The 27,787-nt window shown below is 49.3% G+C and overlaps 1 protein-coding gene across 4 annotated transcripts in view; it reads right to left on the reverse strand.

Moving 5' to 3' along the window:
* The window catches only part of SIPA1L2 (signal induced proliferation associated 1 like 2), a 224,214-nt gene that overhangs the window by 81,406 nt on the left and 115,021 nt on the right, over positions 1-27,787 (reverse strand). For all 4 annotated transcript variants that reach the window (XM_030334658.1, XM_030334657.1, XM_030334656.1 and 1 more), the window contains exons 3-5: positions 25,188-26,928; positions 7,597-7,730; positions 5,720-5,908 (exon numbers count right to left, since the gene is read on the reverse strand). In XM_030334658.1, coding sequence (XP_030190518.1) covers positions 5,720-5,908; positions 7,597-7,730; positions 25,188-26,664 — 1,800 coding nt within the window. In that variant the 5' untranslated portion in view covers positions 26,665-26,928. The remainder of the gene's footprint in view (positions 1-5,719; positions 5,909-7,596; positions 7,731-25,187; positions 26,929-27,787) is intronic.

Consider the following 27,787-nt stretch of genomic DNA (forward strand, 5'->3'; position numbering starts at 1 on the left):
AAAATGCTACAAACACACAACCCAGAAACCCCAAAATGCAGCTGGAGAAACGGCAGGAATCCTAAGAAACGGAATGTATAGAATGGCCATGTGGGATCGACCAGGTTTCCAAAATGGACAGACAAGTTCAGGCATCTACTTAAGCATACAAGCATGGAAACACCTAATTTTATACCCTTCATATAATAAGAAGCATCATCTCCTAAGTTAGGGGGAAAAAAAAAAAAAAACAAAAAGGCCACGACTTTAAAGTTTCCCCTCTCTGGTTCTTGATGCTTCTTTTGTTGTTAGTTGAACATTCAGGAAAATATGAACGACTGTAATGAAAACACAAACCAAATTAAGGTCTGGTAAGGAGGGAATCCCAGGGGAAACTGTGATATATGTATATAAATAGAATAATGTTTTGTTTCCATAAAAATAACTCTGGCTATACAATTACAGTTATTTCTATGTTTTTGGCTATCCTGAAAAGAAAACATCTGCTAAATATACAAAAGCCGTAAGGAATTTTGATAGCGATTGAGGAGATCCTGCTGTAACTCTATCTTGCAGTCAATCTCTTATCAAGCTGGTAGCCAAAGGCTTGCTTTCTCCCAAGGCCGGGGAGAAACTGGAACCATTTTTACAGTTTTCTTATTATATCCAAAGAGAAACTACTCCTCACTCACGCAATCAGCACACTTGATCTTACTACCGGCAACCTGAGCCTCAAAAACGGACAGATTATCAGACATCGCCGGCTTCCTAAAGGCATCAATCCATAACACTGTTCACTTTCATTATCGAGCAATAAAAGAGAGCCTTTAATCAAAATTTACAGCTGACTCTCCGTAAAGTAAGGCAAAACGATACTCATTTCCCTTGAGCGGCAAAGCGATAAAAGCAGTCTCATCCACGTTACCTGATGACAACGTACAATCCAAGAAAGGTAGGAAGCCACCTGCCAGGGTGATCTAAGCAGCCCGTAGGAAGTAACCTCACTGCGCATTAGGATAAATTTAGAGTTGAACAGACAGTCAACCACAACTGCACAGTGAACACAATGACTCGTGCCCTGAGTGTGGGGATATGAGATGCTGGGCACAAGCTATTTTCTAGCCACGATCGCGCATTTTATTGAACCAGTTCTTTAGGAGGGTCAAGTACAAAAATACTTCCCTTCATCCAGAGACTGAGGAATGTACGTTTCTGACCAACTCCCCAAATAAATGAGACACCGTATTTACTGCAAACGGACCATCGTCTAAAAAGTAGTACGAAGTGTAATAAAAACGCCTAATTTTGCTTCATTCTGAACGCTAATTGTTCCTGAGTGACTCAGAAGACATGTCAGGATCTTACAGCACGCCAGGGAAACACGGGACTAGCAAGCATCACCCTGGACGTTGGTGATCTCAGCGACCATCAGGATCCACCGCAATCCTGTAACGAGGCCTCAGAATGCCTGCTTCCCGGCCTAGATATCTTGTTGGTTTGACTTCTCTTTTGCCATCAGAAGACGACTTCACCTCTCTCCAGTTATTTGGCCCTAGCCTGTAGGAGAGTCCGCCAGAAATACAGCGGGATGGTGAGCCCTGGCGTGTGTAACCCGGCGTCCCGTGGACCCCAACGTCCCTGCATCCAGGCACCCGCGGCTTCCCCCGCAGCCAGTAGACAGGGCCACACGGCCGCACGCTCGGTCCCGTTGGCCTGTCCTCTGCTCTTCAACCTGCCGCTCACGTCAAAGTGCTGCCAGGCCATGTGCCAACACCACCTGGCCGCCTGGGTCTTGCGCGGCCCGGCCTCCGACGCCCCCTGGCTGCTCCAGAGGGGGACCACTTCCCCATCTTACGCTCCCACTCCTTTGGGAGGAGGCCCAGAGGAGCAAAGCTGCTTGGGGCCCCACGGTTTGGGCTAGTGCGGCCTCACGTCCGCTAAGCAGAGCCCTCATCCGACGGGCACAATTTCTCTCTGTGATTCCAGAGTCTCCTGGACTTGATATTCCTTGTGGACTCTCATTTGGGCAAAGGCCAAACACCCAGAGAACCGAACTCCCCTGGGCCTACCCCACTGGCTGTGGTGCTCTCCACTTCACACCCTTCTCCCCAGCCGTCGGGGACAAGCCAGCCTGAGTCTAGACCCTGCCTGTGAATCTGCCCACCCTCCAAGAAGCCCCTGGGCCCACGGAAATTAGGGGATGTGCTCCAAGAGATTTCAAAGCCCACAGGTGCTCACGAGGGCGACCAGAGCTCTGCTTCAGGGAAAATGTCCCGTGGGACACGCGCAGCCTGGCAGGGGCACCGAGCACGTTCACCGTGAGGAGGCCACAAGGTGGAACTACCTCTAGGGACTTCGAGCAAACAGTTGGGGCCGGCTTGCTACGGTGGCTGCCATTCCACTAAAACAGGAACAGAATGAAACGCCGTGAAGACACGGCTCTGACTTAAACATTTTAACAAACCTCATGAAAACAGCCGAAACGCCATACGACCATCACTCCCCTTACGCTAGCAACAGACCTGCACACAGCTGGTAACGCACCCTGCAGTTAATCAGGGCACAGTTAAAGGGGGGATCCCACCCCCCAAGTACTAAAATGCCCAATTCTCGCGGAACAGGGTTTGTAGCCAAGCTTTCCAGACCTCCGGCCGCCCCCCTCCGCTCCGACCCATCCCGCCGTCCTTGCTTTAGCCATTCCGACTTGGGCAACGGCCAGTCCCACAGTCCTGGTGGGGAGCTCGGCCTGCTCTCAGGTGTCCACGCTGTCGCAGACCAGAAATCCCCGCTTGCTGAAACCGCATACTGCCTCAGTGCGGAGAGCTGGACATACAGACGGGCTGCTCAGACAGACAACCCAGTGAGGGAGGTCTCCTTTGGTTTCTGGGACTGGATAATGACTGACTGCTGGGTTCCCAAGGCCAGAAGCCCAGTCATCACTGACAAGAAAATTTAAATTTAAATGAAGGGGACAAACACAAAGCTTCTGAATTGTCTTGCAAAGAAACTGGAGTGTGCAGGGAAGCCCTTTCCTTCCAGGGCATTCTATTCTCTCCGGGTCTGTTTACTCCCAGCGAGCTTGCAGCCTCATTTATTTGGACCTGCGTGACTGAGAAGCAAGCATGGTATGCAAATCAACACCAATATCTAGGGTGGTGAGGGGACAAGAGGAAGGGACGGCTGGCCCAAGGACAAATTAGCCATTCTGCCCCAGAAGCCATGATCTTCTAAGGGAGCCGCCACCACTTACCTGAATTTTTTTTTTTTTTTTTTTTTGGTCAACCTACATAATTTTAGAAAGCCACCTGTTACATAAATTAGGATAGTCTTTTAAAACAGGAAACATGGGATTTTAGAGGTTGACAGGTGAATTTATGCAGAGAAAGGAACAAAAGTTTCAGAGTCTCGCTTAATAGTTACTTCCCTCGTCACTCTCCACGACTAACCTGTGCCCTGGACACAGCAGGTGCCCTTTCCGACCTTGTTGAGCCATGGCGGGCTACAAACCCCAGGAGAGCAGAAGACGACAATATATCCTCTGAGTATTTTTTTCACGATTAAAAACCCTTAAGAACAGTACCATATAACTGGCCCGTACCATTCCTGTGCGGATTTACGTTTAAGAAGGAGAACAAGAAGGGCGCTCCTTGGAATAAACTCTCAGACACTCTAACAGTTAGTGGCAACTTTTAAGGGTCCTTTAGAAACCAGAAAGTTAAAAAGGGCCGTCCAATCTCTTAGAGATGAAAATAAACAGCATCTCTTCCTCACGGAATACAGGAACCAGACACCATCAAGAGGTACGGAAAGTTTAACACCACAATGTACACCATTAAGAAAGTACACCAAAGTCACGCAAATACGATTGCCAAAGAAAAAATACATGAAATACAACCAGAGCTAAAGAACGCGTTGGCTTACTTAAAAGCAGAACCCAATTTTCAAAGCATTAATTTTGACATCGCACTATAAAAAGCACCTAAACTCTGGATTAAAATAAAAAAATTGCCTGGCATAGCTTCTGGACCTATTCTGCTAAACAGCCATCCCAAATTCGTGCTTCATTTCATGAGGAGATGGTCAACGGTAGCTGCTGCGATCGTCTCTCGGGGCCTTGAGGACTTTGGGATTCAGGCCCGCGGTTCATGGGCCATCTGTGGAATTTTCTAGAGCAGCCTGAGGGAACCACCTACCTCATCCGCCAAGACCCTGCTATACAGCAAGTACAGCGATATACTTTAAGGGAAGAACCGCATACACTGGCAACATAAAGGGACCCAGAACTACCGCATTCTCCCGTGACGTGCAACATCATAAAAAGAAACACGAAAATAAGACGTGAAAGTTATTGCGATTCTTCTCAACAAGCCTGCTTGAACGTGACAGCATCTGGACCCGCACCGATACATCCACGATCCTTCCAAGATCGTGTTTCCCTCATCGGCTTCACGGACATCTCGTACATTCCACGCACTTTCCCGGTCATGATCACGGTCGAACTACCTTGTGGACCACGCGGTTTTACAAGTCAACTGTTCTAGGCTGGAGTTTTGGTTTGGTTTAGTTGTTTTTAACATGTCAGCCTTCCTGAGACAGACAGGTCCCAGGCTTATTCATTCTCAATGTTATGGTGGCCACTTCCTCCAGCTGATCATACAGAGTGCTAATTCCTTACACAAAGTTCCTGTCTCAGCACTCTCAGAATTCCAGCGATCCGAGTATGAGCCACACTGGTGTTACTGGGTCAACCAAGAAACGCCTCGCATTCTCTCCAAAACGAGCAGAAAAATTTTCCTTAGGAAATTCAAGAAATACACATCACCAGTGTCTTTCTGCTTTTTCTGCTCATTTAAAATCAGTTGTATATATTTGGGTGCCTCCTTGTCAGTCTCCCCTTCCAAGTTATCTCGCATATGACACTTGAAAGACCTCTTTCTATCTTCCGTGCCACCGTCTCAAGCCTGCCTGTCATTAATTCTCTCCTGGATGATGTCAACGGACCATAATTGAACTCCAGGCCATCGTCATTCTTGATCGTCTCAGCCTATCTCATTCCCTTCCAGCACAATAATCTTCCTAGAATCCAGCTCTGATAGTGCTGTGTCCTACCAAAAAGCTTCCATGGCTCCCTACTGCCTCCTGAATCGAGTGCAAACTCCTTAGCCTAGCTCTAAGTTTCAGCATACTTTTTTGTTGTTGTTGTTTAAACTACAACCACCCTAGATGTGCCCCTCTCTTATAAAGAAACTAGTCATAGTTCCTAACGCGGCCAACTACTCACATCTCCCTCCTGGAATTCTACCCAAGTCCCAGCTGCGATGCTATCTCCCTTCAGGAGGTTTGCCATCCGGTGTGTTATTCCTTCTTTTCCCAAGGCACACTCACTGCCCATAAACCTCTCCAAGATCCACCACCATATGTATTCTTCCCTGCAGAGGTTTTATGCTCTCGGTCTCACCATCCCCACCGGGCGAGGGGCTACGTCTTAACTTCAGTCTTCCCAAGGCACGCTGTCCACTCCTACCTGTTAGCGTGGAACGCCTCGTGCACAGCGGACACGAATAAATGCTAGTTCGGGGAAAGGCGCCACGTGAGTTTTTTAAAACCCCGGAAGAAACACCACCGATGTCTAATAATCATGAATCAGATCTTGCTAGCCGGGTCAGGGCAAGTCCCAAACATTTAGAAACGCAGACACGAAGTCATACCCCGAACACAGAGTCTCGCACGCTGTACATACCCCTTGTTCATCCAGCTTGAGCAGCTGCTCCGAGACCTTGGGCGAATTCGAAGCCTGTCTCAGGCACTGAATGCTCAGCTCTGGAATGACGTACTCCAGAACTTCTTTGAGAGGTAGTCCCCGCGCGGTCCCGTGCCTGGCGGTGGAGGGTATGGCGTCTTCCAAAATCGCACCGCGCAGGGTTGTAAGCTGCAGGGGCAAAACAGAAGGCTTCAGAACGTCACGGAAGAGTTCGTGCTTACTCCTGGTTACTTCTCTGAGGCACAAGTTCTGAGCTGCCTTGCAGAGGAAGGAAAGGAGGTCTCCTTTCCGAGAGGAGCAGGGGAGACGACAGCTCCCGACTGGCGGAAGCAAAATCAGCACAGCCTCTAAACAACAAAAGTGCACGGGGCTGGGGGGCTAAGCCGGGAGGGGGCTGCAACAGACATGGGCCCGCAGAATGGGGGCGGGGGGCAGGCCGAGTGCTGCTGGGGAAACGGACGTCCCCACCGCTCTCACACCCAACAGGACGTCGACACAGAGGAGCAGCTGGAGGTCCCGGGGCTGGGCCTGGTCACCGGCAGCCCCTCCGGCCCCTCCCTTCTCTTTCCCTATTGCCCTACTGTTCCACACCAACGTTTCTTCCATTCCTTTCTCTTTTTCTATTTAACTTTCCACTGCTGACCGGTCCTGAAGCTGAATGGGGATATCCGGTGACAGGCCCGGGCAGGGTGATTCAGGGCTCTGAGGATTCCTCACTCTCGCATGTTACCCCATGACTCGTGAGAGGTCCTCAGGTCTCTGAGGCACGCACGGGCTCGCCGTTCTGACACACGCCGCAGAGGGGAAAGCCCGGCAGCAACTCGCTCTGGCTGTACCCACCCTGACTCTGGGAAGAGAACCGTCAGCATGCAAGAGAGGCGGGGTGAGGGCTGTAGCAACGACGTCTGCCGTGCGCGTCACGCTCTAGAACACCACCGCCCAGCAGCGTTTGGGGCAACGGCGAGACTGCGCTCATCTGCGCCAGCTGATGCGGGAGCCGTGTTGGCTCCACGTGGCTACTGGGCACTTGTGACCAGCGGGTCTTCGCAATTCCATTCCGTTACTTTAAACAGCCGCGTGTGGCTCATGGCTACTGAACGGGACAGCACGGGTCTACAACTTCAAACCCGGCACCGTGAGAGAGGGACTCACCTCCTGTCTATGCTGCGTAGAGCCCGCCATCGTCGGAGCACCTGGCCAGAGCCGCTCTGGTACACGGCCTCGTGCACACACAGGAGACTGGCAAAGGGCTCTCTCTTCTCTCTTTGATCCGGAAGGAGCCAGCCAACACCCACACGTGGCATGCTTGTCACATACGCTCCCCCTCTAACTGCAGTGGGTCACGAGGATAAAACCTCACGTGCGGGCCAGATCTCATTCCTCGTAATCAGCCTCTCTACTGACCCGGGTGTGCGCCGTGCGCCGTTCGTACAACAACCTCGCGTTTCACGCAAAGCGAGGCAAGCGAGGCACGAAGCCAGGGCCCCGACGCGGGAGGTGTGCGGGGGCGGCATTGCCACGCTCACCCCTACTGCCGACTCCTGCGTTTCCTGCATCAGATTTTGCACGTTCTGACATGCGCTGTCCAGGTCATAGGTGTCCCCTCTTAGCCCCTAAATCCCACATTCTTACCATTTTCCCTTTTCTACCACGTAAGGGGGAAGTAACATCGTGGCTGCCTAACATCTGTGACAGGCTCTCAAATTTTTATTTGGAATAAGATACCGCAGGCTCTGTCGAAGATCTTAAAGACTACCATCAGTGACATTCAAAAGGAAACTCAATACCTGTCCAAAATAATCTAAAGCAGTAACTTCAGCCCAGGACAGTAACGACACACGCACGGCAGCTATTACCTCGCTCGTCCTGAAGGCCACCCGGTAGTTGAACTGGGACCCTTCTTTCTCCTTGGCGTCTTCCACCTTCTCTCTCCGGATGCTGACTGCCACCGGGCCAAGGTTTTCATCTATCCCAAAGTAGTTCTGGTGCTCTGTAACAGGAGGCAGTGGTGGCATAAAAAGAAAGGAACAAAGAACCGCGTGGGTATCTCCGGGCTCGTCCGTCTGTCAAATCTCTGAAGAAATACCGCACGGGTCTGGGTACATGATTCCCCACCGGGGTTTGATCGGAGTGTTTTGTTTCCAAGTCAGATGTATTCGTACGTCTCATTTTCCACTACTTCCTCCTCTCCTGTGGCTCGTCCCCGGCTCGCGAGCAGCAGGAGGCCTCCTGTCCCCTGCCACAATTCACGGTGTCACACGAAGAGTGTCACCGGAAGGAGGGTGCTGCCCTCCTTAGAAACCGTCAAAAGAGGAATCGAGCTATCTGAAGACCGTTACTGAACGGTTCCCCCCTCCTGCTGGGAAGGTCACCCTCTTTTGCACGACCGTCGGCACCTGGACTAGCCAGGTGATCTTGGGGCCCAGTGTGGTGGCAAAGACCACCCCTGCGTTAGGATGTCACTAAAGCACCTAACCGTCTAAGGTGAAATCTTATGGCAGAAAAGACATAAAAGGTCATTGGGTTGCTGCGGTCAAACTATATCTATTAATTTTTATTTTTTTAATGATTTATTTATTTTCGAGACAGAGAGAGAGAGAGAGCACAAGAAGGGGAGGGAGAGAGAGAGAGGGAGACACAGAATCCAAAGCAGGCTGCAGGCTCCAACCTATCCACACAGAGCCTGACACGGGGCTCGAACCCACGAACCACGCGATCTTGACCTGAGCCGAAGTCAGACGCTTAACCGACTGAGCCACCCAGGCTCCCCCAAATCTACTAATTCTATAACCTAATTCTACTAATTCTATAATCTAATTCTGTTATCACCTAATCATGCCGTTCCCATAAAATCACTGGCCCTGTAGGGTTCTAATCCATGGAGTCTCATGGCAGGAACAGATTTCTGGGGTCCTATCGTCCATCTAGCACGGGAACCCCCACGGACACTGCTCCTCAGAGATGGTCATGAGTCTCCACATATATTCGACACCCCATATGCAAAACCACACTTACCCCCTTTGACTGTCACCTTCTGGGTTTTGGCCCATTCTTTCCTGACTCTTCATTTCTAGTTAAAAATAAATACAACGTAGCACATCTAGAAGCTTGAAGAAAACTGTGTATTCTAAAGCCTTTTGGTTACGCCAACGTTTTCTGCCACGTTAAATTTTTGAAGAAACAAGAAATGCTATTCGGAAAGTAGAAATCAGGGTGAAAACAGCACCTGCATCAGGCAGGGCAAACAGCGCCCAAAGCCAATGAGGAGTAGGGGCATTTACTTCTTTACTTTCACAATCATTTACCTCTTTACCTCTTACAACCAAATGAGATTAACGCTGACATTATTTCTCTTTACAGTCAGGGCTACAAGCAGCAAGTCAACTAATTTCAGGGGCTGGAGGATGAATTACTGACTTACTATAATCCTGGACTTACACCCTAGGAAAAAAGTCTTTGTTTTTCGCGAGTAAATTACATGCTAATTACAGCCAGGTTAACTGTCCACACTCAGTGTGGACCCTGACATGGGGCTGGATCCCATGACCCGCAGATCATGACCTGAGCTGAAATCCAGAGTAGACGCTCAACCAACTGAGCCACCCAGGTGCCCCATTTTATTTGGGTTTTAATCAACAATTTAAAAATATTCATTGAAAACAGAGACTAACAACAGTTCATTGTCTACTTCAGGCTCCCGGGTATATCATCGTTGTATTCAAGCTGGCGATAGTGACTATTAGGACTATGGCATTATACTAGATCCTGTGGAAAATGCACCTGCAAACTTAGAATGAAATCAATGTGGAATTTTCTTAGCTGTGGTTACTAACTGTCCTGACAAGAACTTGCACCTTTACCTCATTTCTCACAAGGCAGATGCATTGGGGAAAATATTTGGAAAGTGCACTAAAGCACAACCAGCCACCATCAGGCAAAAGCTTCCTTCTTAGGGCCCAATTCAGTAAGTTTCTTGCAAAAATGCTCAAGTGGATTCCCTCTTAGGGATTTGACGAACCCTGCTGACAAGAATCAAATAAGCTTCAAGTTATTTTAGGGGGAAGAAGACCGACCAAGTGAGCAAAACCCCTTCTCGTGGTGAAACGGAGAGCCCAGATTAGGGGAACCGAATCATGAATTCTAATTCCTGATAACCCGAGCTCGGCCATGGGTTCTGCTCTCACACGTGGCAGGTGCTGCCCGGCCCAACGGGCTAGCGCAGCCAGGCATGGGGGCAGGGGCTGGCCACAGGGGGACACGCAGGGATTTTCTGGGGCGAGGGAGCTACCCTGCACCTTGATGGTGCTACTGGTTACTGGCCGCATCCATCTGTCAAAACTCTTAGAAATCTACACTTAAAAAGGGGTGAAGTACTATAGGTCAAGTATACCTTTGGGTTTTTTTTGTTTGTTTAAAAAAATTTTTTTTTAACATTTATTCATTTTTTGAGAGACAGAGAGAGACAGTGCGAGCATGGGAGGGGCAGACTGAGAGGGAGACACAGAATCCGAAGCAGGCTCCGGGCTCCGAGCTGTCCGCACAGAGCCTGACGCGGGGCTCGAACTCATAGACCGTGAGATCATGACCTGAGCTGAAGTGAGACGCTTAACCGACTGGGCCACCCGGGTGCCCCTACCTGGGTGAGAGGAAGAGCCAGTGGGCCTGGTAGGTGGACGGGCCTCTGGCACAGATGGGAGTCGTGAGGATGCCCCCAGCCCCGTGGACCACCCCCCCACCCCACGGCCCCTGGGGGAGGAGAAGTCCTGCCCCTCCGCTCAGTATTGCCTCTCTCCTGCCATGTTCCAACTGCTGCTCAGGGCTCCACCCGCCTCTACCGTCCCACCGCTGGGGTTTTGTCTCCACAGGCCTGTCTGCCTCGCTGGGCACGGTGGGCTTCCGGGAGTGTCCTTCCAAAGTGAGCCCGCCCCCCGGGGGCTCTCCTTCTGGGTCTCCTTTGTGGGTGCCCCTCTGGCTTCTCCTCGTCACCTGGATGTGTCCCAAGGCTCCACCTTTGGCCCATGGCTGTGTGTTCTGACTCTCTCTCTGTCTTTACATGTATCTGTCTGAACGTCCGTCTGTCCTTCCACCCCCCCCACACCCATTTTCTCCTGTAAGTTCCTCAGTGACATCACCCCCAACTCCCCACAGATTCCTCTCCCATAACTCCCCCAACTCGTGCCATTTCCCCCCTCGGCCTGGCACTCCTGTCGCTTTTCTGCACCTGACATTCTCAGTCATCATTTCAGACTCAACCCCACACATTGATTCCACTGGAAATATTCACCTCACCTCCAGATGAGGCTAAGTCCTTCAACTTTTATATCCTCAAGGCCTGATAGGAACTATGCCTGACCGGTGTTAAGTATTTAAAGACTTGGACTTGAATGAAGGAACTGACGTAGGCTCCCTCATTCAGAAGTTATGGTCGTACTGAACCTCAACCGGGACTATCAAAACAGAAACAAGGAGGCAGCTCATTTCGTGCTGGCGAGTGCAAAAGACAGCGTGAAAGGCCTCGGCATCCAGAAATGCCGCAGGAACTGCCCCCGTGAGAGGGGCGATATGGTTTCTCGAAATATTTACAAGACTGAGAAGGGATACACCTGAGAATGTCCGCTTCCTAGCGCTGCTCAAACTGTCACAAGCTGGGAGGCTCAAAACAACACTCAATTATTGCCTCACCGCCCTGGAGGTCAGAGGCCCAAAGTCAGTTTCAACGGGCCGCAGTCAAGGCTGTGACAGGGCAACGTTCCCTAGGAAGGTTCTAGGGAAGCATCTGTTTCCCAGCCTCTTCCAGCTTTGAGAGCTGTATTCCTTGAATTCCTTCTTCTGTCTTCGAATCCAGCCCTAGATGTTGCGTCAGGGGCCACAATGCATGCTTCTCCCCAGATCTCCCTCTGCCTGCCTCTTACGTGGACACTCGGGATGGCATTCGGGGTCCAGCCAGAGAATCCGGCGTGGGCCCCTGGTCTTAGATCCTTAACTTACTCACATCTGGAAAGCTGCTTTTGCCATACAAGGCAACACACACAGGGTCTGAGGATTAGGACCTGGGTATCTTCGGGGGCCAGTATTCAGTGCACCACACGCAATTCGTTTCAATCCATTCACTCAAACACCCAGCGTGGTCTATGCCTCAGCCGTGTGCCAGACCTGATAAACACAAGGACACAACATCGAGCAGGACACGGTATAGTGCCTGCTTCAAAATGTTCTAGTCCTGTGGGGCTAACACTACCGGAAACCAATGAGAATTACACATTCCAGGTTCTGTAATATGAACAAGCATATTTAATACCAAGGAGGTACCACTAATATCCACTACAGAATCAACAATCCAGAAGAAAAAGCCACATACGCAGTCAAGGCAACTGTCACAAGGCCTATCTACTCTATTTTAACATAAGTATATGCAGAAAAATTTAAAAAGCCACTCTCCTTGGCTTGAAAAATAGCAGGGCTCTGCTCAATCTTTCCTCACTCTTAATTCTGTTCCCACAAAAAAAATTCTTTGAATTTTGACATACTGACTATTCTAACTCACAACCACAACGTGTCCCCTCCACCTACTTAGGGTTTTCCTTCATTTTGGCTATGTTTTGTGGCTCTCTGTCATCCATTCATACCTTTCTTTAGATTTCGTCCTAGGTTGTTAATTTTTTAGGATAATGTAAATAGTATCTTTCAAAATTTTTCTTTTTTTTTTCATGTTTATTTTTGAGAGAGAGAGAGAAAGAGAGAGAGAGAGAGACAGAGGGGAAGGGCAGAGAGAAAGGGAGACACAGAATCCGAAGCAGGCTCCAGGTTCTGAGCCGTCAGCACAGAGCCCGACGCGAGGCTCGAACCCACGTACCGTGAGATCGTGACCTGAGCTGAAGTCGGACGCTCAACCGACTGAGCCACCCAGGCGCCCCTCAAAAATTCTCCATTTCTATTTGTATGTTTTTGGTAAGTAGAGGATTTAGATTGGAGACTTGATGATTTCTTCCTTTTAGTTTGACCAGCTTTTGCTTTTTCTACATACTCTGAAGCCATGTTTTTAGGCACTTGGAACCAACCCTTTCATCATTATGAAATCCCCCGTCTACGGTGATCCAACTTGCTTTAAAGTCCACTTCATATCCTCACACCGATCGAGCGGGGACTCAACTGTTCTAATGGGGGAACCGCAGCCATCAGTCGAGGTAGGTCTTATTTTAAGCCGATCCACGGCTCCAGGGAAACTTCTTCTGCCCCCGTCTGCAGGTACTTAGCCCAAATAAGGGGACAGGGCCGGGCATCTCTCTGTGTGGACTTCCACTCAATCCCCCATCTCCAGTTAAGTGCCCCAGTCCTGCCTTTAGCTCAGCTGTTGTTCAACTTCTCCAGAATAAACCTACAGTTTTCTGCCTGGGTGGGGACGAGTGGTTAACGGACTATAAGGGACAGGAGAGAAAATCCGGCCTTTTACACATATTTATAACTGGTCCCCTTCCCTTGCCCCGCCCCCAGCTCTTCTTCAGAGGTACCTGGCTCTGCGGTGTGGATGGGCTGCCTTCTGATGGCCTGTCGCTGCCACACGCACCCTTCCAATCTGCAAAGCTGGTGTGCCTCTTCCGTCCGCTTTGGAAGATCTTGCCTCGTGAAGCTTCTCCCTAGTTCTCTTTTCCTTCGTGGCTTTACGCCCTTTTGTTATTCCTTCACTATCATTTTTAGTGGGGTTTTGGGAGAGGGAGAGATAACATCTGCCTCCGGTTTGCCACAATGAACTCGCAGTCCCAAACGCGTGTATTCTTAAATATGTGTAATTCTAATAAGCCTGATTAATGGTTTCTGAACCCGGGCTATGCTAACTTATCATCTGTTTAACCTCGGGTTAGTTACGTAACCCTTCTTAGCCTCAGTGCCAGCTCCCTGCCCCTCCACCATCCAATTACACATAACACACCTATCCTTAATCTGAGAGAGGTATTATAATGGAAGATATGCATGATACTGACAAAAAAAATAAATCAATCAAAAACAAAAAAGGAGTGAACATACAATAAACAGCATTGTGGGGCATTTTGATTTTGAGCCCCAACAGTCCTGCAAAGCACGAGGGTCAGCCTTGAAGGGGATTCACGCTTTTAATCTCAAAATGCCGATCTGTAATCACCTAGAGAGCTACATCCCATTCGTTGCAGTCTTTTTATGAACGCAGAGGCATATATTTTGCTGAATGAGTTCCATCAGGAACTAGAAGTTGTTTTTCTTTTAACTGGAGGAATCCGAAATTTGTATATCATCTTTTTCACCAAAGACGACAGGCAAATTTGAGACAGAACATTTTTTTTCTTTCACGTCTGCCTCCACACACTTGTTTCCAATGTTTCTCTCTCCATTTTACAAGACACGCTTTCTGAATGCAAACGGACAGGGGACGTTCCTGCCACTTACAATCATCACATCTTTGGACAGGCCAGCTCTGAGACCTCCTGGTTCTTGTCTTTTCTTTTTCTTTTCCTAAGTTCATTTATTTTATTTAGAGAGAGAGAGCGCGTCCGGGGCGGGGGTGCAGAGAGAGAGGGAGAGACAGAGAACCCCAAGCAGGCTCTGCGCTGTCAGTACAGAGCCCGGTGTAGGGGCTCAAACTCACGAACTGTGGGATCGTGACCTGAGCCCAAATCAAGAGTCGGACGCTCAACCTTCTGAGCCAGCCACCTGGCCCCCTCCTAGCCATTATCTAAGGCTAGGCTCCATACTCCCAGTTTCACCGGGGAATAGAGCAGGTGACCTGGGTGTGTTTCCAAAGAAATCATAACTCGATTCTTGGAATGGCTTAACTCGCTGTTTCAGCTTCTGTGAACCATGAAGAACTGGGAAGGTGCCCCCTCTGAAGTGTCCAGGAAGGACCCCGTTAAGCCTTCCTTAACTTAACTTGGTCCTTAAGGACCAAGGGGACACCCTGGGTCCCCTTCAGGACACCTCAGCTCGTCCACCTGCATCACGTGAGCCTTCCCATCTGTGGGCAAGGGACAGCGAGCAAGCCCCCCATCCCCAACCGGAGCTCGTCCTTATCCCAAGCACACAATTTCCAGAAAATCACTTTCAGGGTGCGTGGGATAAAACCCTCCCTTGGCAGAAAGGAAGCTAATGAAAATCCACGTATCATGCAAATACAACAGAGCAGATCAAAAAAAAAAAAAAATCGGTTAACAAGATTGCAGCGCAGGAAAGGAGATTCGGCACATCTCCGTGGTGCGCATTGCTTGTCAGGAAAGAAAAATCTAACTCAGGAGAATTAAGAAGCAAAAGGGGAGGGAGTCACCTGTGACCTTAGCCCAGAGGCGGTTTCCAGGTCCCGCAGTGTCTTGGAAAGGAGATTTATCGGGTTCACGGCTAAGGAGCTGAGCAGGTGAGGATCCCCAAGTCCGCGGGGCCTCCCGCGGCCAGGTGTGCAGAAGCTTCACCCACAGCTCGGCCTCACGTGAGTTGTCAGGTGTTAGCACCTCACGGCCCACGGCACCATTAACAAGTCCCCCAAAGCCACAGGAGGCCCTGGATCTGGGCCCTGCGGCCCTCCCTTTACTGGGTTCAAGGGCACAGCAGCAGCTTTCCGGCTATTTTTCCATAAAACACAGTTTAACGTTTGTTCTTTCGGTGGCAAGCTGGTCACTTAATTGCTGGCTCACGGCCCATCTGGGCCACATCCACGGCTGCAGGTGGCTGCTCGCTGAGTTCCCACCTACCACGTCTCTCCTTCCCCACCTTTCCCTCCAAACAACTGCGCGTCTGCATTTTAGATCAGCTCCCCTGTTCGGAGCCCTCTTAAGACTTACAAAGGAGAAAGTCAGCAAGAGACAACGGATTAGTGAATGAACGAAGCAATGAAGGAGTTAAGAACCCTGGGGCCTGCTTTTACAGATGGTAACGTTAAGAGTCATCAGATAACTTTAAGAAATCTCAAGCTCCCTGCTCATGTTTCATGGATTCAATTACTGAATTTACCATGATGGCGAAAAGGATGCATTTTTGCCCTGTGAAGGCTCCTTTGATCAAAATTTAACCAAAGGATTAGCCAAGCTTGAAAACCTGAGGCATTACAGCAAAAAGAACACTTAACATACCTTACATAAATGAACTCACTTCCTCCTCCCTGCCTACGAGGAGGTAACCCCGTTTCACAGATAATATTACAGAAGCTGATGCGTTAAGTGACTTGCTCGAGGTCACAGCCTGGTGTGACAGAGGGGATGCGCACCCAGGTGGGGCTGGTTTTAGGACTCTCTCGCGTACAGCAACTCAGGGGTGCTGAGAGTCACGGAAGGTCTGAATTCTGAAAATCAGCTAATGCCTGGTAAAATGAACACAACTTACAGATGAGCCAACCCATCTGTTCTGAACAGAAGGACAGTATCTTGGGAGACACCGCTTTAAGAAAACCTTGAATAAAAAGGGAAAGACTGGAGAAAAAAGGCGACTGGCAGATAGGCTTCCTTTGACGACGCACCGTTTTCAGGGGTATTTGCTACAAGAATGGGAAGAGAGCAAGCAAGAATTCGCTGCATAAAAGCTGAGAGGTGGGGGCCGTTTCCAAGGGGGGGTAGCTGTCCAGCTTTGCATGGTCCTTCTTGAGTGGGACCAAGAGTGGCATAAATCCTGGAAGGGAACAAACACAAGGCGAGGAGGATTTGCTAAGCTTCTGGGGGCTCTGAGACCTTACGTTCCAAAGACTCTGACGGCCAGCATACGGTACCAGTAAAGGGCACAGTGCAAGGAGCTCTAGCCAGTTAACTGCACGTCGGTCACGCCGTTCACGGATCCTACAGCATCGACCCTCCACTTCTCGGGAAATAACAGAACATTAGTTCCTCTTCCGCAATAGCTGACTGCAAAGCCTCTGAGGCCAAAGGGTCAACAGGCTGACATGTGCACATAGTCCTCCCCAAGTTCCTCCAACGCGGCAACAGGTGGCAGCTGTGACCTCCCCGCTGCGGCAGACGTGAGAAAGCCCGGGAAGTTCCCACCGCCAGCCACACGGAACTGGTACCACGAGAAGCCACGAGGCCGCACCTCCCGTGTATCTGGGCAGCTCCTCCCCGCTGAGAGCCGGCCGGGCCTCAATGGGAGCTCTGTCTGCGGAGGCCACGCCGGCCAGGCGGAGAGGTGAGGAGCGGAGTCGATTATGTCCGCTCAGGGAGGAATGCGGGTCTCAGAATAGTCCAATTGTTAGGTGGTCCTCAGTTCACCCGTATGAATTTAATAGTGTCCAACTCCCTATTAATTTTCTTCAGTCACTGTATAAAACCAGAGGGGGGGAAAGAAAAAGGAGCCACCAGGCATGAAATTCAGAGCAAATGCAGCCATGCATAGCTCAGCAATGGGGTTCATTTGACATGTAAGGTATACTCCCGCCCACAACTGTCACTGTCACATTAGTGAAACTTAAGTGAATACGTTTGGAAGAGGGTGGCAGACTTCATCAGACACCTTTCCCCGCCATATGGTTCTATGTTTTCCCTCCTCGTCTTTTATTAACCATTACAATAAAGTACTGCCCTTTAAATGCTGTCCCAGTGGTGTGGACAATAGTTTCTTTCTAGACAGAAAGTTTTGCAAGTTCATGGAAGAGCCACTTGGACAAGGAGGATGCATGCCTTGTGACAGGTACCATTTTAAGCCCTTTACAGGAGATACATTTTTAAGTTTATTTATTTATTTTGAGAGAGGAGGGAGAGCAGGGGAGGGGCAGAGAGAGAGACAGAGACAGAGAATCCCAAGCAGGCTCTCCACAGTCGGCACAGAGCCCAACGTGGGGCTTGAACTCACGAAACCATGGGAACATGAAATCAAGAGTCAGACGCATAACCGACTGAGCCACCCAGGTGCCCCCAGGAGATATTTTTATTGTGATCCCATTTTATACATGACTAACTGAGGCACAAAGGAGTTGAAGGACTTGCCTAAAACCGAGTTGGGATGTAAACCCAGGAATCTGGCTTCAGAAAATTCTGGACTCTTCACCATTCATAGTTAGAATGGATGGGCCCTTCTTCCTACAGGCAGGAAGGCAAATTCTCCAGCCGCCAAATGGTAAGTTGGTATCCAGACAGGCATACTCTACACATTCTAGAAGAATCTGGTTTTATTTGTTCATTTAGCACACGTATGCACAAATATTATTCTTCAGTGAAAATACTAATGACAAAAATTACCGCTGGAGAAAAAGGTGAGTTTACCTAGAGCTGGTTAGGAGTTGTTAATAAAAACAGTGAGCTTTTCTTAGAGAAGAGAGGTCCTAGAAAGAATTCTCGGAGGTGCTCCAGATCCAACAGAGGAATTCATCCCCCGGTGGTGCCAATGGCACAGCCCGGGGCAGCACAAAGACACAGGAAGGGGCCTTCAAAACTTAAAGGCTGGCATCTTGGGGCAGAAATGGACCTCGGAGAGGCCAGTCTTGCACTTTATATCATGGTGACGATGAGATTTTTGCTGGAGACCCAATCCACCCAGAGGCAGCTAAAAACTCTTCTCTGGAAAGTTCCAATCTTTTCAAAAAGAAGTCCAATCTGCTCACACTCCAGAAGTCTTGTGAAGCTAAGATGGGAAGGAGAAATCAAAGAAGTTCTCTCTGGCATCTTCCTTTTATAAGAAACAGAGAAGAAACGAAATCACAGGCGAATGATGGAACCATAAACGCCAGGTCTCCTTAAAGCACCAGACAGAAGGGAGACAAGTGGTCAAACTAAGATTAGCTTTTCAATCTATGCAACAAAACCTGCCCTGTAAAACCATTTCAGCTCCTTACAGAGGATTTCTAAAAGATACATATTTCTTTCCTTGGACTTGTTATAGAAAATCCTAAGGGGCAAGAAAAAAGAGTTGGGCATAAAGCTTTTTCTTCAGACAGTTAATTCAGCAGAAATTTGGGAGCCTGAGAAGCTAGGGTTTCCCGAAGGGCACCTCACAACCACCTTGCCTCAATGTGCACATTTCAGGGGAAATTCAAAGGGAATGTCTGTGCATTTCAATAAAGACAGAAGAAAATGTAAATTCCCCTGCTCTTCTAGGTAAGTTCGAGAAACATACTCCTGGCATTCCGCAGGATGCATATAGAAAGGGCTGTGGGAAAGTGACATTTTGTCAATTTCACTCTATTTGAAACACACAGTGGAGTCAGCTGCTCACAGGAATCCTAAATAGCTTAATGAAAGTAACAGGAACCTACAGGTTTCTGATACTTTTAAGAACTGCCTATAAGCTCTTTTTGTTGTTATTTTAAAGATGCTCCTGTTAGATATATCATGAGAATTTAAGACTTGCCTTTTCAAAAAATTTTAAAGCAAACCATTTGGAAGCTGGCTGTGATTCGTGGAAAAGCTGCAGATAGATAATAGAGTTTTCTCACACCCCCTGCCCAGTCTCTCAGTTGGTAACATCTTACGTTTCTTTGGTATGTTCATTCCGTTAAAGCTTGGATATTGATAGTGATATTGATCAGGCCCATCTTTATTCAGATTTCCTTAGCTTTTACCTAATGTCCTTTTTTGCTTCTAGGATCCCATCCGGGACACCCCACTATAGTTATCTGTCATGTCTCTCACAGACTCCTGTAGACCGTGACAGTTTCTAAGACTCCTAGTTTCAGATGCCCTTGGCAGTTCTGAGGAGCAGCGGTTAGGGATTTTGCAGAGAATCTCTTGGCTAGGATCTGATATGTTTCCTCATCAAACTGAGGTTACAGGTTTGTAGGAAGACCCCAGAAATGCCATTCCCGTCATGTCAAGGTTATACGCTAACCGCATGACCTATCAATGTTGACGCTGACCTTGGTGACCTGGCTCGGGTGGTGCTTTCCAGACTTCTCCACCGCAGCTGTCCCCCCCTTCCGTGCCCTATCCCTTGGAAGTGAGTCAGTCCACATTCAAGTGGGGGAGGGGGAGGGGGAGGCTAGGATTCAAATTTTTGTAATTTTTCAAACTTTATGATATTAAAACGTACTGTATAAAAATTTACTCTTGTAAGTAAAGATCTGCTTGCTAAAATGAACACTACTCTATCTGACAGGAGTCGTTTTGTAGGTATATACTGCATCTAAGACAGTAAGAAATAGATGTCCCATTATCATTGTGCCTCTATCAATCTGGTGGGTTTTTCTCTGAAATAAAGCAAACCCAGTCATTAACTCTTCTGCCCGGATCATGGGTGGCAAATACCTGGCATCCCCCCCAAGCAGATAGTGATAATTGATAATGGCTCAGAAAATGCTGATACAGCTCTACACATAATAACACAGAAGGATGATCATCCGGAGCAAGTTCCACAGACACAGCAATAGAAGGTTCCATTTACATAAACATATTTGCATCAGAAAAAGCCTACAAGGATAAAGAGGAAACTGTTCACGGTGATTGTCTCTTAGGGACTGACTGGGCTGATTTTACTCCTTTTTCTTTGGCTTCTTGACTATATTTTCCTGTAATGATCATATAACACTGATGCGCCGTGGAAGAATTCTAGGCCAAATTCTTGGCAATCTTAGTATTTTCCCCTAAAGTAAGAGGACATGTTTCTGTACCCGCGTAAAACAATGTCCCAATGGCTCCAACACTTGGCTGCTTTCCACTCCAAAGTCTCCAAAGAGACCCAGCTTTATCTCTCTGGTTTGAGCTTTCTTTACCTAAAAATGATGCAGGCTGCCTTCTAGAGCTATTCTTGTCTAGAGAAGACAAGTGTGGTCTGAACTAAGGAAGAGAACAGTTTCAGAACTCTTGAGTAACTCTGCTGGTGTGCAATTTCCTAAAAAGGAAAAGACGCACGGTTGGCATGCAGGGACCCACGGCATGTCTTCGCGATCCCACAGCTCCACTCCAGCCCTGCTGGGGACAGCCCATGGCTGACCAGTGGCTCCAAGTGCCCAGGAGGTCCAGAAGGACGCGAAGCCAGCCACCGTGCAGCAACAGAAGCTCGAGTATCCAAACAGGCTCGTACAACTAGAATCCCTGTCCAAGGGGCCTTTCCTCGCCACCTGCTTCCCAAATGGAAAACTCACAGAAGATGGAAGTCGTGATTTCACTGGGGCTTCCACGAGGGAAACAGGAGCGTGGCAGGCTGCACCCATTTTTCTTCATGGGCATCACCAGCAACAGTGAGGATCCTTAGGCAGCACTCCCTACTCTTGCTTCAATCCCCGCTCTCCTTTAAAAAGCTGTTTCACTCAAGGGGTGTCCGGGCGGCTCAGTTGGTTAAGCGGTTAAGTGTCTGCCTTCAGCTCAGGTCACGAATCTCATGGTTTGCGAGTTCGAGCCCTGCGTCGGGCCCTGTGTTGACAGCTCAGAGCCTGGAGCCTGTTTCAGATTCTGTCTCTCTCTCTCTCTCTGCCCCTCCCCCGTTCACGCTCGGTCTCCCACCCCCCCCCCAAAAAAAAACAAATAAATCATTAAAAATTTTAAATGGCAGGCTTTTCAAGAGCAGGTATCATATCACCAATTCCTAAGGACCTCTTCACCTCATCTAGACGGAAACACCGTAGGAGAGAACCCACTTTTAAAAAGATAAAAATTTAAAAAATAAATAAATAAAGCTGTTTCCCTCCAGGCTACAGACGGATTTGCCCGGACAAGCGATGTTGGTCCACAGCTTGCTGCGGGCTAACCACTCCCCTGCGTAAAGCCTTCTGCAGGGCTGTTACCGAGCCCGCCCAGGGACTGTGTGTCACAGGAGCGCCCCTCGGCACAAAGGGCAGCCATCCCACATCACCCACCCAGGAAAGGGCAAGCTGCATCCTTAAGACTCTGTACTTGAAACCTTCCCCAGCGATTGGGGGCCGCTCAATTCTTTTGAAAATGCAATTTCACACAGAGCAAGGGAGAGTGGAGAAAAAGAAAAGGCGGTCCCGGGAAGGCGATCCCTGAACGCCTGCTTCCAAAGAGGAAAACTGAGCGAAGGAGAAAGAGAAAAAAGAAAAGAAGCTCCTTCCCTGTGAACACGCCCTTCTCTGGGCCAGGCTGCCCGGGGGGCCTCTATCTGCAGGTTCCTGCCACGTGGGGTTTGTTTGCAGGTCTGAGTCTAGAGGCTGACGCCAGGGTGCCAGCCTGCTCCCTGTCTCCAGTCCCGCACCACGGAGGCCACAGCCCACAGACTGTGGCCCGTCTCCAGTCCTTCAAGGCTCTGCAGAGGGACCCGCTGGGTGCCAGCGGCAGATGCTGTGGTAGCCAGTTTCATCCTGAGACACACAGGCCCACAGGGGAAGAGCTAAATCTAGAAGAAAGTAGCAGAGGTCACGGCTGCAGGGCAAGAGCAGCCGGGGCCGGCTCGGTCAACGGCACCTTCCTCAACCCAGAATCGAGGAACACAGGACAAAGCCACCTCAGGGATCACTGCCCCACGCCCTCATTTGCAGAGGTGCTAGATTTCACCTGCCTGGCTCATTCACAGATCCCCAGGGCAGCCCGGAACCAGACCGAGCCCGACGCCCAGGACCCCCAAGGCTTCTGTCTGCGTCCACGTAGGACTCACCCCCGGGGGGTGGGGGGGGTGTGTCTGCCCTCAAGTTCTCTGGAGCTTATTTTGAATTTCACTTTCAAAGCTAACAAGTTTGCTGATGTTCTTTCCAACGCCCTGGAAAATCCTAAGTAGCAGCTTAGAAAAAAGCGGAAGAAGTACAACCACTCACAGACACTCTTTAAAACTACCAGGAAGTGACAATTGAGAGTTCAAGGGGGAAAAAAAAAAAAAAAACCTACAAAAAGCAGTCGAGAGAACGAACAGAACCCAGCACCGAAAACCAGCTCTGGGAACAGACCTAAGGTCATTAATGGTGGTGACCTTGCCTCAGAAAGCATCCACCCCTCATTCCATGTACACGTCTATGTATACTTAATACACAAGTACACATATGCCCCAAGGTACACACGGGATGCTGGCCCTCAGTATTTGCATAAATACACAGGTACGCATTCACGGACACGTACAGGACTTTCACGTTCTGACGCTTTGGAGGGTGAGCCATAAACTATTTACGAAACTCACCTAAGCCAAAATGACTCACTGCCTGAAGATTTCAGGGCCTCATGATTCTAAGAGGCTATTTTGTTGCTGGCATCGACAGCCATGGCTTCGTCAATGAAAAGAATCTTAATTAGGGAGCCTATTTCTTCCCGGCCTCCCTTTCCAAAAATAACTAGTTCCCACCTGGAGGCCATCTTTGAACAGCATTTTGTAAAGCGCTGTGCCTGGATGAACAGGGTCACGAGGGCCCGGCATTCTTTCATACAGCGCAGACTGAAAAGGAAGCCCAAGTTTCTCTGGGTTCTACCAGAAGCCAGGACTGAGACGGGAGCAGGGAAATACACGTGGGGAGCCAAGGCCCGCTGACAGAACTATTCGAGCCCCATTATGTCATCAGTATGAAAACAGAAAGATAACTCAAACATGTGACCAGTGGTAAGGCAAGGGCCTATTTAGCTAAACCGCTTATCCAACATCATGATCATTCTATCACTGACATGATTTCATATCAGGATTCTGGGTCATTGGTTAAACCTGAATTCATTGCAAAACTGAGGGAAAACCATTATGAATGTAACAACTGCCATCTATCCAGCAAGCAAATTCTTTAAAGCCTGTAGCCCACGGAGAGAAGTATTAAACGATGCTCCAGGGACTGACATGGATGGAGTGACCCCCCGAGGTCTGAGGCACACCCCAACCCACCACCAAAAAGAACCAACTGGCGTCAAAGAGTGCACGCAAACATTTCTGAAGACAGAAACCGATCCGACATAAACCGATCCGACAACTATCCACATCCGTGGCAGAACGGTTCATTCACCAAGAAGACAGACGGTGGAGAAGCTTCTCCAGACTGGCTGCTGGGTCCACTGAAAACAGAAAAAGACAGCTCTGAAAAGCACACTGTCCAAGGGGCGCCTGGGTGGCCCAATCAGTTACGCATCTGACTCTTGATCTCAGGGTCCCGAGTTCAAGCCTCACTTGGGCTGCGCCCTAGGAGTGAAGCCTACTTTAAAAAAAGGAGGAAAGAAAGAAAGAAAGAGAGAAAGAGAGAAAGAAAGAAAGAAAGAAAGAGAAAAAGAAAAGAAAGAAACAGAAAAAGAAAAAGAAAGAAAAGAAAGAAAGAAAGAAAGAAAGAAAGAAAGAAAGAAAGAAAGAAAAAGTATGCTATCCTATATAAGAAAGGGGCCAACGTGGTAATCTGCACCCAGTAAGAAAGCAGTGAGATGCCCTGAGTGTTTTTATTGAGCCTGTGGCTGCCATATGTAATTGGGACCTGCTTCTCTGTAGGTGTCTCAAACCAAGCAGATTTCGGGTCCCTGGAATAACTAAGGATACTTATATAAAGGCTGAGGACTCAACTATAGGACTTCTGAGGAATGCAGAAAATCTTCGAGCCCGAAAATCTAAACAAAAGTAAATACTATTTCACATAGGATGAAAGAATTTCTAAAATCACAATACCAAAGAATTGTTTGTATCTTAACCTTGGGGGCCACTTACAGAGCTGCGGGAAAACTATCTGTCGTGCTAATTTATACATGCTTTCAGCAAAGATTTGCTTAACACTTCCAATGCACACAACAGAGCAGCAGGAGCTGTGAAGACACAGAAGTGGAAAGACGAAACAGAGGGGGGACCCAAAAAGCACAGAAAAGACTAGAGGGGGAAAACACCCGACAGAATTATCCACCGTAAACAGGAGGAGAGATTATTCAGAGGAAGAAGGGAGGGATAAAGGTTAACCCACGGAAGAGGTCTTAAAAGGGGTAAATCTAGAGGCGCCTGCGTGGCTCAGTTGGTTAGGCATCTGACTCTTGATTTTGGCTCAGGTCATGGTCTCAGGGTTCGTGAGTTCAAGCCCCACGTGGGGCTCTGTGCTGTCAGCACAGAGCCTGCTAGGGATTCTCTCTCTCTCTCTCTCTCTCTCTCTGTGCCCCTCCCCCACTCACATGTTCTGTCTCTCTCTCTCAAATAAATAAATAAACTTTTTAAAACATGGGGGGGCCTGAGTGGCTCAGTCGGTCAAGTGTCCAACTCTTGTTTTTGGCTCACGTTACGATCTCACGGTTCGTGAGTCTGAGCCTTGCGTTGGGCTCAGCGCTGACGGGTCAGAACCTGCTTGGGGTTCTCTCTCCCCCTCTCTCTCTCTGCCCCTCCCCTGCCCATGCTCTATCTCTCTCAAAAGAAATAAATAAATAACATTAAAAAAAGGGGTAAATCTAGAGCAGGTCTGACATCTGTGATGCTCACAAATTGGCGAAGGCAGAGAGACAGAGGTGGTCATTCCACACTGGAGATCACCAATCAGCAAAGGCAGGAAGAGGGGTTCCTGAGGAAGGGGTTAGTCTGGAAGCGACGGAGGGTCCAGTGAACCACGGCCTCGGACTCCCCGGTGAAGAGGCTCCGGCCCAAAGCAACATGCAAAAACCAGTCTGGGATACATGCACACACACCCAGGACGCTCCCTTACCTTTCCCGTAGAAGAACTTGCGGTAATAATAGGCCCCAAGGTCAATGTGCTCTATGATGTAGCGCTTCACTTTCTCCCGGTGGATGGGCTGGTTCTCCCTCGGCACTTCCAGGACCGACACACCGGCGTTCGTGCAGTGGGAGCTCAGAGAGGACTCGAAGGAGCAGCCTTCCCCGGAGCTGAACGAAGACGAGCTGGCCCTGGAAAGGGCGATCCTCCTGTCGCCTTCCCCGCCAGTCTCGTTCCGAAAGTAAGGACAACTCAGGACGAGCTCGTTGCTTTTCCCGTCTCCCTCGTCAGCATCCAGGTTCTCCTTGGAGTTGAGGTCCTCCTTGCTCCCCAGAGGGGACTCGCAGTTGCCCGTCTGGCCCGCCGGCATCTGAGTCTGGGACGCCGCGGAGGCCCCGGTGGTGATGTTTTTCCGCTTCCCCACGTTGGCCCTCGTAGCCATGGCTTCGTTGATATTAAACAAAATGCTCTGGACGTCATAATGTGCAAAACACCGCTGACAATTCCAAGGGCGGACGCCCCGCTCCAGGCGACCATCTTCCGGGTCACACGTGAACTTGAACGTTTCATGTTCACTTTTAACAGTTCGCAGCTTCCGGAAGAGGGACGTCTCCACCGACTCCGACTTTAACCTCCGTTTGAAAGGTTTGTCCCTGTCTCTCCCCATGAGGAGGGCACTGTCCATGTAGTCTAATCCTGAGATGCGGACAAATTCTCCCCTGGATATCTGTGCTGCCGCGTGGAGGCTGGGAGAGATTGCAGGATCGCAGGGGAAACACTCAGGGAACCCAAAAGGGGCCATCGCTTTGTGGTCGTAATTCTCTACTCGGTACCCTCTGAGCATAGCGAAGAAGTTCTCGCCAGATAAGCCCTGCCGGTCAATGGAAGACGTGCTCCCGTACTCTCGGTGGAGGGCCGCCCCGGTGTTGGGGTTCACTGCATTTTGGTCTAAGACGTCTTCAGCATCGATGTCACTGATGGTGACATCGCTGTTGCTTCTCTGCCTTATGGGGTGCAGCCCTCTTTGAGGAGAGTGAACAAAGATGTCCCCAATGGTGTACTTCGCCTCCACAAAGTCTAGATCGAGCTTCTCTTCTTGCTGACCGTCGCTCTGGTCGCTTTGCCCGTTGTGCGCGATGGACGTGACGCTTTCGTAACTGGTCTGAGACCGGCTTTCCCACAGTGCCTTGCAGGTCAGCTCCTTGGAGCAGTCTTTCTTGGGAGGCCACTCACACACTCTTGCTCTCACACCCATCTTGGGCACGGCTGGGGTGCCATTAGCCGGACCACCGCTCTCGGTGGAATTCGAGGCATTTAAAGAGGCGGCGGGGCCCATGTTGCCATTAATGGCTTTAAATTTTCGAGCAAAATAATCATCCGACTGCATGATTCTGGGAGGATCCTTGAACTTGGAAGAGGCCCTGCCAAGCTTGTGCTTCTCTTCTTGGGACTGCCTTGGGTCGCTCATGTCTGCCGAGGCAAGAAGCTCCAAGGCTCACCAGCAAGACTGAGGTGAAACTAATTACATTGTCACTTACGATGCGACCGTAAACGCAGATATAAAGGCTTCCTCTACAGCTGTACTTTCTCCTTTTAACCGAAAGCAAACAACATCCTCAGAGTATGGTTTTTCCAAAACCAGCTTGCTTCTCAGATGTTGAACTAATTTTGTATGCCTCTGTCCTTTTCAGGAGCATTCCTTAAGACATCTGGCCTGGAGTATTTCCTTCACCTGAATTAAAACACAGACAACAGCCATTAGCAATTTTTGTCGCTCAAGTTCAACGCGTTCTACATAGGGTTTCTTATCGGTCCTTCTCTCCAATTTCTGCCCATCCCCAGTTCCCCCAAACGGTCATCAAGTTTCAAGTCTCTGTTGCTCATACTGCTCCTTCTCTCTGGAACATTCTGCCTTCTCGCACTACTTGGCTGGCTGGCACTTATATGCAGAATCGAGCAGTACCCTTTCCGAGAAACTTGGCCTCAGCCCACATCTGCCAAAGGGTGCTTCCTTTGTGTTCCCACAGCACCCGTGTCTACACTAATGGGAACAGATCTCTTTATACTCCTACTGGTTGGTGTATCGACCAGTCTCCTCCACCAGCTAACTTCAAGCTCCTCTCAGCCAGGAACACGCCCTTCATCTCTGTACCAACATTATCTGTTAATGTGGCCTGGCTTAAATGAGGTAGACAAAACATTTCCATTAGTTATAAAGAGTAACACAACGGCCATGTAATTTTTTGAGTATCATTAGACTTCCTTTCAAAACATGTAAACTCAAAATGTCCAGCAGCACAAGGATCAATACCAGGCGTTCTCAATGTATTTTTAGAATGCGGTCTTGCAATCAAATAAGAACCCGCCGAGATTCCTGGTGAAGTGGGAGGGAGCCTTTAAGAACTGGCTATCCAGGGGCGCCTGGGTGGCTCAGTCGGTTGAGCGTCCGACTTCCACTCAGGTCATGATCTCGAGGTCTGTGAGCTCGAGCCCCGCGTCGGGCTCCGTGCTGACAGCTCGGAGCCCGGAGCCTGCTTCGGATTCTGTGTCTCCCTCTCTCTCTGCCCCTCCCCTGTTCATGCTCTCTCTCT

The sequence above is a fragment of the Lynx canadensis genome, chromosome D2 (assembly GCF_007474595.2).
Source record: "Lynx canadensis isolate LIC74 chromosome D2, mLynCan4.pri.v2, whole genome shotgun sequence".
NCBI lineage: Eukaryota > Metazoa > Chordata > Mammalia > Carnivora > Felidae > Lynx > Lynx canadensis.